Raw genomic sequence first — 13,643 nt, 5'->3', positions numbered from 1 at the left:
AAAAAAAAATAGGAGAACCGTAATATTTAACATTCAGTCATGTGTCAAGCTACCTGTTTTTGTATTGGTCACGTTCGTTGAGTTCAAAGTTGAGTTTCATCACACTTTTTGAATACCCTTTTCAGCGACGAGCTATGTTAGATATACATACATAATCCATATTTAACATATTTATATGGTTATCTAATCTGGACACTTATTCAATATAAATCAGGTTAGTTACTTATACATATCAGTCTTTAAAATTTGCACAGTTTATCTTTAGTTTGAATCTGAGACAACGTTGATTTTCAAATACGTCAGAATGATTGTGCATGAATGATATATATTCTATTTTACTAGAGGTCCAAAATTATGTCGTGTGAACACAACACTTATTGTTTACAAATTCTATCCAGATATCATTTATATAGAAATAAGGAAATGTGGTATAATTGCCAATTAGACACTATCCAACAAAGTTCAAATGAAGTGGATGTAAGCAATTAGTTCATCACACTTCATGTAGGTTATATTTATATTTTGTTTAGGACCAGAATATATGTAGATGATCTGGTGATGTTACAACAAAAGACTTAGATCTTTGTACCATATACATCATGTGCATGATAAGATCAGTGTTTCTAATGCATTTTTGTTATCTGTATGTCAATAATTACATGTAAAATTTATATAGTAACAGAAATATTTCGGATAGAAATCGATGAGTGATTAGCGTGATATTATTTGTCAACTACACACTTTGATTATATTGATTATATTCTGATGGAACAGATCCAGTTTATTATATATTTTAGACTGGTCCTTTCCATTTAATGAATAACAATGAATATGAGTTACATTTCTTAATGCAACGTTTTGCTTATTTATCTATATATTGTTATTTTTGTATATTTATGTCGTTCTGAATAAACATCTGTTAATTTATTAACGAACTACTTATACATTAAACTATATTTACCAAAAGCTTTTAATCTAATTGCCTTCTACGTCTTATTTTTGGTCTCTTTAATTTTCATAGAATATATATATAAGAAGATGTGGTATGAGTGCAAATTAGACAACTCTCCATCCAATCAAAATTTATAAAACTAAACCATTATAGGTCAAAGTACGGTCTTCAACACGGAGCCTTGGCTCACAACGAACAGTAAGCTATAAAGGGCCCCAAAAATTACTAGTGTAAAACCATTCAAACGGAAAAACCAACGATCTAATCTATATAAAAAACGAGAAACGAGAAACACTTATGAACCACATCAACAAACGACAACTACTGAACACCAGATTCCTGACTTAGGACAGGTGCAAACAATTGCAGCGCGTTTAAACGTTTTAATGGTAACAGTTTGATTTTTAAGAAATTAAGAGATTGGGTAACAGGTGGGAATACTGATCAATTTGTTAGTTAGAGGTTTAACGTCCTACACACTACTTAAAGCTATAAGTTTGACGGATGTTTGTTAATGAGACAACAACCCATGAAAACAAAATTACAAAGCATGGCCGTATGGTCTAACTGTTGCAGTAGCCAAGTACTCAAGTTGGAGTTTTGATGCCATATAGGCTTCAGACGTTGAGCATTACAACGCTAAATCTTAGAAATCTCAAGACTTTTTTTTTATTTTCCAATAAATATGACATTCAGGAAAGGAGAAAAGAAGTCATAGACTATAATTAGAAAAAAAAATGTAAAGTTTCACGTAAAATACTTGATAAAATGGGATTTCGTCCATCCGACTGGAAGTAAAACGGGTGTTGCTTAAAGGCGGAAACGGAATACGGAACGGAATACGGAACGGAAACAAAAAACGGAAACAGAAATAATTTATATCTTTTTTTTGGTTATTTATTTTCATGGGCATGTTGTATATAGTTTATCACATGTTTACATGAAAAACAGACAAATAGATTAAGGAAAAAAGATTTGAAAGCATACAGTATTGACATGAATACCATATATATAAATAAAAAGATGTGGTATGAGTGCCAATGAGACAACTCTCCATCCAAGTCACAATGTGTAAAAAGTAAACAATTATAGGTCAAAGTACGGTCTTTAACTCGGAGCTTTGGCTCACACCGAACAGCAAGCTATAAAGGGCCCCCAAATGACTATTGTAAAACAATTCAGACAGGAAAACCAACGGTCTAATCTATATAAAAAACGAGAAACGAGAAACATTTATGAACCACATCAACCAACGATTGCTTTCATAGAATTTAAGGTCAATAAATACGAATAGGTGCGGAAAAAATCTGGCGGAAAAAAACAGTACAGTAGCCGTGAACGTTATTCTATAATAATACAATTGAAAATATTGTCACTCATTCAGTATGATGTCTTAAGCATTACTATAATTGAAAATATTAACATAGATATGTATTTATATTCATTCATACTAAACGGATAACTAAATTTGAAAATTACTCTTCTTTATAGAAGAAGATTTTAAAGCAGTGTTTCGTCAAGATAACTGAATAATCACGAAGATGACGAAAAAGATACGCATCTGATCGTTTGGTTGTTTCTACTGAATTTGCAATTTAGCTTCAATTTACCATGACTCTTAACTTGCGGAATGGTTCAATCCAACAAAGTGTTTTACCTATAATGTCCCTTAAATGTTTATTTCGATTTAGGTTGTTCATGTTGGGTTGTCTCGAAGGCTTTTTCAAAACTTAATATAAATATATCTGTTTGGTTCCTTTATCGAACAATCATTAATGAGAGTTCATAGTTGTGTTTCGAGACTGTGATATTTACGAAAAGTATGTTGTTTTTCATTGATAATATTATTTTTGTATAATTATCTAGGTGACTCATTGTGTTGGAGCATACTATATGTTCGAGCATCTTGCAGAGAATGCAAGTTAAGGATACTTAGCAGTAGCTTGACGGTATCGAAAAGTCAGCCTTCTTGAAAAGTGGACATATGTCTGCTGTTTTCCATTCATCAGGTATTAATGATAGGTACTTATTCATTTGATTTTTTTTAGTATTCTACGGCTTATTTCGTCTGGCCTACATGCTTTTGATGTCTTGATATAAAAAAAAAGGAGATGTGGTATAATTGCCAATGAGACAACTATCTACCAAAATTCAAATGAAGTAGATGGAAGCAATTTTAGGCAACCGTACGGTCTTCAACCATGAGATAAACCCATGCCGTATTGTCGGCTATAATAGGCGCCGACATGAGAAAATATGAAACAATTCAATTGAGAAAATAAAAGGCCTAATTTATAACAAAACCATTTGTGAAAAACAAATATGAAAGACACGAACCAACGATAACCACTGAACTACAGACTCCTAACTAGGGACAGGCACATACAGAATGTGGTGGAGTTAAACTAGTTTGCTGGCGCCGACCCCTCAGATCGATACAAAGCAGAAAACATCAAACGAAAACACAGACCGAACGTGGCAGCGTATCTTAACATTCCACAACAAAAACAAACACTAAGTAAAGATATGAGAGTACTCGCAGTTACTGACAGCTAGTTCAGAGCAAATAACAAAAAAATCATTTATCTAAGACTAAAATATCAATCAGTACACATGTATTGAGTGTAAGTGTAAAGACGTCATTAACAGTCAAATAAAACATGATCTTGTGCAATGCCAAACTATAGGTATCGACAGATTGTAGTACCGTGAATATGGTTTAAATGCACTGATAACAAAATCAATAATTATACCAATAAAAACAATATTCAAAGGTCTAATTAGAGTGTTGAATTGGTAACCTTTCAGAATAAGTTTATTCAAACGATTGATAAGTTTACCCGGATCGTATCTGAATTTCCGGGCTCGGTAAACAATTTTCCTGTAAAAATTAGGATGTGCTACATGTATTTTGTTTGAAATAAGTTGTCTACAGCTGGTACCACCAAACTTGCAAACCAAATCTTTTTATCTATGGAAGAACTTAGTAAAGGTTTTAAGTAATTTGTGGTAACGAAATCTTTGACTTAATAATTTACCAGTAATACATAGATTACGCTCATTGAAATCCAAAACGTCACTACAAACACGGACATAGGGATTGTTAATCACCTACGGTGCCAAAGGAACATCATCGTCCGAAATATGAAAATTAACAATAGGGAAAATTGAGTTCATGTCATATTTTTTTTCTCTCACCTTCTTAAGGTATTTCTATGTCTTTCAATTTTGGATATAATAGTTTCTTTATTGAAACATTTTGATGCTGATGACATATTATTAGATACACTGAGGTGACTCTCAGAAAGATTAGTTTTAACTAATGAGATTATCCTCTTGAAATAAAGATTATTCATTTATTTATTTATTAATTTATTTATAGTAAATTGTTCATTCATTGCTTCTGCTCTGTCACGGTGGTTTTTTGCTGGTATACTTGCCTTAGTCGTTTGTGGTGGCATACTTTAAGAGCTTTCTTTCGCTGACCTGACCCAAATAGAGAATAACAAATAAGGAGACGTGGTAAGAATGCCAACGAGACAACTGTCCACCCAATTATGCAAAGACTGTTGAGGAAGAAATTTTTACAATGTTGAGTATTTAATGTCTTCTCACGCCAAAACTGTGCGATGACTTCTTATAGGAGATATGCCCTTAAAAAACGGATTTAATCTTTTGTTTTCGTTTTTCATACTATTTTTTAGCTGGTATGTATTTCCAAAACTGTTTGCTATTTTCCTTGATATTCCCTATCCTATTTTTGTGCGATTTTTGTTATTTCAGTCTCTATTGATTTTCGTAGTGCTCGCCATTTTTTTTTTTCAAATTCCGTTCACACAAATATTTCTTTCCGTTTCCGTATCCATTCCGTATTCCGTTTCCGCCGTTTATCAACACCCTAGTAAAACATTGCAAAAGTGGGGCGTCCTGAAGATGATTGAAAAGTATGGCACTTAAGTTAAGCAAGCATCAATCACTCATCGAACAGTCTGGCCTATTCTTGTTGATAATTCACCTTTTAACATTGTCGAAAGCACTCTCCCTTCTTAATCCGCCTCTGAAATTACAGGTTACCACAGGGCATTCAATGATTCTTATTTCTAGTCCGGTTGAAAAATAAATTACATCATGTACATGACTTTGAAAAAATCACGAAAAGCGAAAGTAAAAAGACCAAATTTGAGTAACATCAGTTAAGATGTTTGAAATATTTATGAGGTCGACAAGAAAATAAGCTAGATAATTTAGTCAGCCTACAGACTCGTTGACCACACCTAAACGAAACTTAAGTGTCTGCTTACACAATGATTTCCTAAAACAAAATGTGATCGTTTTCAGGATGACTCTGGGCATTTAACGACAAGATAAATGTAATTTTGAGCAAATTATCCATCCTATAACAAGTAAGTAAGTAAACGATTTTACTTGAACCATGACAAATCTGCCGATTCATATCGTATCAAACTATGCTACGAGAACAATAAAGAAATTTGACTTACCAGTATGTTACCATTATATTCTGCATTGTTTAAGGCATGTTCAAAGTAGATTTAATGAAACAAATGCAGAAATTATTTTTCAATACTTTGTGCAAGAGAAAGCTTTGTTTACTGCACTGTGACAAAATTTCAAATGACGTAGTGCAGCCTGTAACGTCATGTGTTGGTGATTCACCGTGATTCGACACGATAAAGTAGTTCGTTTGTTATTTTCTCTATTGTTATAGTGATTTCCATTTTTTCATAATTACCGATAAAAAGAATAATGTACTTTTTTTTTTCATAGTGACTTTATCAGTGTAAAATATCAGGCTCGCCCTTCGGGCTCACCTGATATTCTACCATGATAAAGTCAGAATCAAAAAACGAAAAGTCTTTAATTCTATAACTAGTGTCCCATTTATAGTTTCATTTCTGCCCTTTTCTAAATGGTATCAATTTTATGTTAAATGTATTTCAATCATTTCTTCAATGACTTATCTAGCTCAAAAAAGAGAGACGCAGCTCTCCTCTACCCGTTCTTTGTTCCCCTCTACCCCTTGTATGCTCTCTTGCCCTTTCTGTCTCTCCTTCTACACTTTCTGTGCACCTTCTGACCTTCTGTGCTCCTTTCTACCCTTTCAGTGTACTATCTGCCCTTTCTGTGCTTCACTCTATCCTTTATAAGCATCCAATGTCCTTTCTATGCTCCCCTCTACCCTTTCTATTATCCCCTCAGCCCTTTCTGTGACCCCCTTTGCCCTTTCTATACCCCCTCTGCACTTAATGTGCTTCCATTTGCCCTTTCTATGCTTCCCTTTACCTTTTATGTGCTCTACTACCCTTTATGTGCTCCCCTCTACTTTATATATGCTCTTCTCTACCTTTTCTAAGCTCCCCTATAATTCCCTTTTTGTGGTTCTCTCTATCCTTTCTGTGCTCCCCTCTACCTTTTTATATACTCCTCTGACCTTTCTATGTTCTACTTTGTCCTTTCTATGCTCCCCTCTGTGATTTCTATGCTCCCTTCTGTCCTTTCTATGCTCCACTCAGGCCTTTCTATCCCTCCGCTGTCCTTTCTATGTTCCCCTCTGTCTTTTCTATGTTCCTTTGTCTTGTCTCTGTGGTCCCCTCTTCCAATTGATGCTCCCCTCTGCTCTTTCTATGCTCCACTCTGCTCTTTATATGCCCTTCTATCCTTTCTTTGCTCTACTCCTCATTTTCTGTGCTCCCCTCTGTCCTTTCTCTGCCCCTTTTTTGTAGTTCTGTTTATGCCTATTTTTTTTTCTTTTTCAGGCAAAATAAATAGTTTTCGATGCAAAACGTGTTTTCACCCCATCATACATATACACTATAGATTAAATAAAAATACAATATTTTTTCTCAATTTTTTTTATCTCATCAAGATCAGTTAATCCTTTTAGACAAGAAAACGCGTTTACGTACCCTTCACTTCACAACTGTGAACCTTCTACATTAAAACCTTGCCAGATTGATTTTATGCAATCTCGTAAAAACAGACTTATATCTATATCTTTAACGGGGAGCTTAATACCAAAATTTACGATAAAAACGGGGTGAATTTTCATTTCCTATTGTTAATTATCCATTTTAGATGGTGACGTTCCCTTGTCATCATCTTATGGTGTTTAAATATCTCAACTTGTTCGATTCGCTCGTGTATGTAACAACGTTTTTTATATTAACGAAATAATTCTCTGTATTACTGAAAAATTATTACACTAGGGTTTTCGATATCACAAACTAGTCAAAACATTTACTAAATTTTATCATCGGTACAAGGACATCACTCGTAAATATAAATCAACATGCAGACATCTTATACGTTCAGGTATTTGACATCCAATCTTTTGTGGTAATATTCTATACAAAGGACAAACATGTCGTCATTCTCCTAAAAAAGCTAAGCAAATCTTTAAACAGACTTATTAAGAAGGGATATAGTTACGATACTGTTGTCAAGTCATGAAAGATAGCATATTTTGGAATTAATATTGATTCACTCGTAGGGTCTTTGCATCGGAAATAAACACATTTATTCTAAAACCAGTTGTAGACATGACACGGGTTATGTTCTTCTCATGTATTTTATGATGGTATGATACTAAACCCCTAACGGGAGGTGTAGTGCTTGATTTTTTATATGATGAAGACATAATCTTTCAATCAGTTTAATTGATGTCTGGAACTGGCATGTCAGTAACTGCTAGTAGTCCTTTGTTAATTTATGTATCATTGTTATTTTGCTTAGTTTAGTTTAGTTGTATAGTTTCTTCTATGACCTATTCTGACTCGGACTCGGACTTCTCTTAAACTGAGTTTTACTGTGCATTTTGCTGTGTGTTTGTTTATTCTACATTGGCTAGAGGTATAGGGGGAGGGTTGAGATCTCACTTAACATGTTTAACCCCGCTGCATTTTTTCTCCTGTCCCAAGAAAGGAGCCTCTGACCTTTGTTAGTCTTGTATTTTTTTTTTTTAATTTTAGTTCATCTATATGTTTTGGAGTTTAGTGTGACGTCCATTTTCACTGAACTAGTACACATTTGTGTTTAGGGGCCAGCTGAAGCCCACCTCCGGTTGCGGGATTTTCTCGCTGTGTTGATGACCCATTGGTGGACTTGGGCTGTTTTCTTCTCTTTGGTCGGGTTGTTGTCTCTTTGACACATTCCCCATTTCCATTCTCAATTTTATTATATATACTGAGTCACCTTGAAATATGGTACGGTACGTCAATACATGCATATTTATACGTTTAAGATAAGTGCATGTGTAATTGATTATAAATGTTCCTTATATAAGAATGATTGGTTTTTAATGGGCTTAAATGTCAGAATTGCTGATTTCAACCTTATTCACATACTGTTTGGCTTAATGTATGTTAGTCCTATATATAAGCCTTCGTAGGGCCAAATCGTTTGCCTTCGATGTTTTTATCAGATATTTTTGTTTCCTATCAATCCTGAACCACGACCACATGGTCAAATCCTACCTGCGACCTTTTTTTTTTACGGAAGGGGTGTGTTGGCGGGCGGCCTTGCTTAAAAGGACCTGCAAAAGGTCCGGACCTGTGACCTTTTAAAAACGTTCAAAACCGAGAACCGAGAATCTAATCAGTTTAGAACTGTAAAGTTTGCTTAAAAGCGACCTGGTGAACTGAAATTTATTAAAGGTATCCTTTTGGAGCCCCTTGTATCTCCTCACAGTGTCCTGTGGTGCAGCAATTTACGCAGGAATAACCCTGTCTTCTTGCATTGTCATCGTCATCCGTGTCACAGTAGACCTTGTATATCCTGACAGTGTCCTGTGATGTTGCAATATACAAATGTACGTAGGAATAACCCTGTCGTCTCGCATTGACATCGTCATCCGCGTCACAGTAAACACTGTGTCAATCCGTTTCTCCTTAAATCGGTTCGATAGAGTTCAACCAAAATTTGCTAAGATTATTCGACAACATGTACAACGAAGGAAAATCAAGATGTTGGTACCATTCTAAAGGAAATGAAGTATCTGCTTCATTAGAAGTTGAAATTTGGTCTGAATGGTTTTGAGGTTTTTTATATGGATTAGGTGTTTTGTTGGTTGTTTTTCAACCTAAATAAAAAAAAGACAATTGTTTTGATTGCATACAGGAAAACTTCAATGTTTTCATTTGTCACAAATTTTTTTTTATTTCAATTTTGAAACAACACATAATTTTATTTCAAAAAATTCAGAATCAAAATCAGGTTTATTAAAAATACAATCGCCTCCCTCTCCTACAACACACGTAATACACAGATGGTCAGTGCCTTAATATAGAGTTATGGGTTAAGCAGCAAAACATATAAACACATTGTAAGTTAATTACGTGACTAACATGTACGTTTTTGTCATTCTTAGTACCGGAAACTAAATTTCCTTTTTGCTATTTATAGGCACGTAGACGCCCGGTTCTGGGACATTTAAAAGGGTCTGGATGGGGTTTACAGAATTGAGATTAACAGAAAATAATAAAGAAAATGGGAAAATACAAATAAAGAATATAGAATGATAAATAATAGATAAAGAATTAAGAAAATAGTTTAAAAAGAATACGAAAATAAAGACCACCTCATCCAGAACCTCATTTAAAAATCGATTAAAAAGCACAGTATATAAACACTTTATTACTCATATTTAGATTTTTCGCAGACAAATGAATTGTATACAGTGGCGTAAGAGCAGATTGGAAAAGTGTGGGGGACTACTGAAAGTAACAAGGAAAAAAACCAAGACAAAAACGTTTTCTATAGTGAAATAATTTAGAAGTTAGTCAGTATACTCTTTCATTTGCTATCTTCAGATTTGTTTTATTTACCAGAAGGTGGTCAAATTGCTTTTATTAATTTTCGGATCCTACGCCCCTGGTATATAATGATGCTTGCTGTACTATTATATATATATATACGAGTTACAGTAAATACCTATAGTGAAGAAGCGAAAAAACTCTGCGGTAAATAATAAGTTCTTAAGATTGTAGCTTGAAGGTGGAAGGTGGAAGGTTTTAACTGTGTGGTTAGCTTCATTCTGGGTCCCGTGAATTTGCGATTCTATACTAAGGCAAACAATATACTATTTCTTAGAGCTAACTGTACAAGCATAACTGAAAAAAGTAAATTGATATTAGTATATTACTTGCATGATCACGAAAAAGATTTGTTGATTAATATAAAATTGAAGTTGAGTCGATATTAAAAGCTTTTTGACTATATTATTTTCCTAAATTAGTGGAGTCGGGTCTGCTTACCCTTGAGATCACCCCGCTCTTTGGTAGCGTTCGTATTGCTCAGTCATTGTTATCTGTGTAATGTATTTTTGAGACTGTTGTTTGTCTTTTTTCTTTTTTTTTTACCTCCGTCGCCAACGGCGAATGCAGGTCTAGTAACCGCTCATCTCCATCCGTCCTTCCGTCGGCAAAAAACTTTTGTTAAGCATTTCTTCGCTTCTATGGAACTGCTACTGTTTAGTTGTACCGAGTAAGCAGTTTTTACATCAGCCATGCAGCCACTTCCTGTTTATCGATAGCTTGAAATTTAACTACGCTCGTTGTACAAGGACTATTTTCGTCAATCTTTACATGGCTTCTATGGAAGAGAATGATTAAATATTTCGTCCGGAGCTTGATAATGTTAAGTTGTATCGTGTAAGCATTTTGTACATCTGCCATGCAACGTTTCTGTTTGCCGATTACTTGAAATTGTGCAACACTCATAGTGCAAGCAAACTTTTCATCAAATTTTCTTGGCTTCAAAAGATTTGCAGTTGTGCTTTAGTATACATGTAACCTCCATCAATTGCATGCAGACCGACGCAGGTCTAGACCTGGTAATAGTCTGAATCTTTTGGCTTTTGAAATTTCTTTTTTTTTATTCTTATGATTTTTGTTTTTCCTTTGCTGCCTTCGGTATAGTTTATCGTGCGGCCATCACCAAAAAAAAAACAAACCGCATTCTGTATATTCAGCTATAATGAAAGCCGTACATGACATAACACAGTTTCCTGTTGAATCGCTGTAAATGTGCTCTAACATAAACAATAAAGAAACTTAGTACAAATGTTCATTGCGATGTACCCTATTTAAATTATTATATGACACAATACCTTTTTGATTCCAATTTCATGGCGTGATCGTGCTAGCGGACATTGGGTTCAATAAATAGACAGAAATTATTGGTTTTATACATGAAATATTTGCAACTGTACGTTAGCTTAACGGTAAGGTAAAGAAAAATATAATTATTAATCCAGGATAGTTACCTTTTAGAATACATAATGTACTCATACATATACTTCAAAAACTTTTAATATATTGCACAGAATCATGGCCAGTAATTGGAGTCTTTGTGGTGTTTGTGATAATCGTCAATTAACCAAATCATCATTAGTCTGGTGTTCTGAATGTGATGAAGGGCTATGTGAAGATTGTAAGGAACATCACAGTATTTCCAAGGGAACAAAAGACCACGAAACCGTTTCCATTGCCGAATACAAGAAGTTACCGACCGAAGTTTTGCAAACTGCCACGGTGTGCAAAATACATAATGAGAAGTACGAGCTTTTCTGTAGCAGACACGATTATCCATGCTGTAAGAAATGTTTGAAATCTCACAACGATTGCAAAGGTTTAACCGCCATTAAAGAACTTATAAAAAACGTCAAAACTTCAAATGCCATTTATGAAGTCGAACAAACCCTGCTTGAAATTGTCGAGAATATTAAACGAATCAGTACTAACCGAAAAGAAAATCTAACATCGCTAGAGAATAAGAAAAGTGAAATTGAAGCAGAAATCAAACAAACCAGGATCACGGTAAATAGACATCTTGATAAACTTCAGGATGATTTGATGAATGAATTAATGGCAGTTGAACAAAAAGAAAGAAGTAAAATACAAAAGTTGTTGACTTCTCTCAGGACGAAGGAAAAGGAGATCACAGAATACATAGCAATTGTTGCTAATATAAAGCAATATGCGTCCAAACTTCAAACATATTTGGTGATGAAACGTATCGAACAAGATATTCCAGCCGAAGAAAAAATTATTCAATCGCTAGCCAAAAGTGACTCCACGAATCAAATCAATATTTCGTTCCAAATAAACAAGTCTTTACAGCAAATTACAACCACCGTGCAGAAGTTTGGAGATATCAATGTCAGTTCTGACCAAAGCGATTTGTCCATACAGAAATGGAAGGACAAACAAGCCCAGATTATAGCTCTTCCGAACAGAAAAATCGATAACCTCACTCTGACATTACAAAAACGCATCAATACGGAGCTGTCAAACGTCCGTGGTTGTTCTCTGCTACCTGATGGTAGGATGGTATTCTCCTGTGATGACCAACACAAAGTAATAGTACTCAAATCGGACGGATCAAAAGATTTCGAAAAAAACAAAATAGGTAACACGTTTGATGTTGCATTTATTGGTGATGATGCTATTGCTGTTACATCTGGTGGCTCAGATAAGATAAATATAATTGACCTAAAGAAGAAAAAATTGAGAAAAACAATAAAAGTTCATTCTAAGAATGATGGATTAGTATACAAAGATGGACATTTGATATATTGTGCCAGGAAGAAAGGACTACAGATGATTAGTTTAAGTGATGAATCCATTACCAATGTTACTAATAACAAAATATCAAACTTTGCGTACGTTACAACATTCGGCGACAAACTGCTCTACACAAACATTGACAATGACAGTGTGACCTGTTGTGATTACCATGGTAACATACTGTGGACTTTCTGTAATACAAGTGTTCTGACTGCTCCATTTGGTATCTCTGTAGACAATGATGGTAACGTGTTTGTAATGGGATACCATTCTCACAATCTGGTCGTCATATCCCCGGATGGACAACGCTATAGACAAATTTTATCACGTGAAGATGGACTTCGATTCCCACAGGTTCTACAATATGACAAATCTACCAATACATTGTTAGTTGCTAATGAAAATAATGGCGCGTGGTTGTATGAAGTTAAATGATAAGTATTTCCGGTAATCGGTTTTCAAATAAAGTATTTGGTGTAATCTGATTTTGTTCAAAGTGATTTTTATATGTTAATTGGGACCATTATATGATTATATTTCTTTCTAGTGCAAATATTCAATCCTAGGTTTCTTTGATGGACAATATCTAATGGCGTTTGAGTGAAATGAAATAAAAAAAGGAAGATTACTTTGAATCACACGCTTTGTTTGAATATCAAAACCGAATGAGACATATGACCGGGTTTGTACTTACATTAGCAACACGACGGATGGTAGATGTCTAGCAGGATCTGATTACCCTTCCGGAGCACCTGAGATCACCCCCAGTTTTTGGTGAGGTTTGTGTTGCTCAGTCTTTAGTTTTCTATGCTGTGGTCTGTGTACTGTTGTTTGTCTGTTGGTCTTTTTCTTGTGTTGACAGTTTATTTTCGACTTATGAGTTTGGATGTCTCTTTGGTGCCTTTCGCCTCTCTTTGAGGAATAAATTCGGTCAACTTATAATAAAGTAAAATAAAGGTTAAAAGTCATAAAAAATATTTTTGGTATACAGTGTATAATAACAAACTATTGTGAATGCAAAGTAACGCATATTGTTTTATATATAGAAACAATATACAAAGCTTAACATGTTAAATAAAATGCATCTCATCTTTTATTTCCTCATTACA

General features: G+C 34.4%; 1 protein-coding gene across 1 annotated transcript; it reads left to right on the top strand.

Annotated features, from left to right (window-relative positions):
* Positions 1-2,822: 2,822 nt before the first annotated feature.
* LOC127721688 (uncharacterized) lies at positions 2,823-13,169 on the top strand. Its single transcript, XM_052228490.1, has 2 exons — positions 2,823-2,961; positions 11,292-13,169. Exon 2 carries the CDS (start codon positions 11,296-11,298, stop codon positions 12,967-12,969), a length of 1,674 nt encoding a protein of 557 aa, XP_052084450.1. The 5' UTR covers positions 2,823-2,961; positions 11,292-11,295; the 3' UTR covers positions 12,970-13,169.
* Positions 13,170-13,643: the final 474 nt, after the last annotated feature.

The sequence above is a fragment of the Mytilus californianus genome, unplaced genomic scaffold (genome assembly GCF_021869535.1).
Source record: "Mytilus californianus isolate M0D057914Y unplaced genomic scaffold, xbMytCali1.0.p SCAF_12, whole genome shotgun sequence".
NCBI classification, from domain to species: domain Eukaryota; kingdom Metazoa; phylum Mollusca; class Bivalvia; order Mytilida; family Mytilidae; genus Mytilus; species Mytilus californianus.
This window is presented reverse-complemented; position numbering and strand designations above follow the sequence as displayed.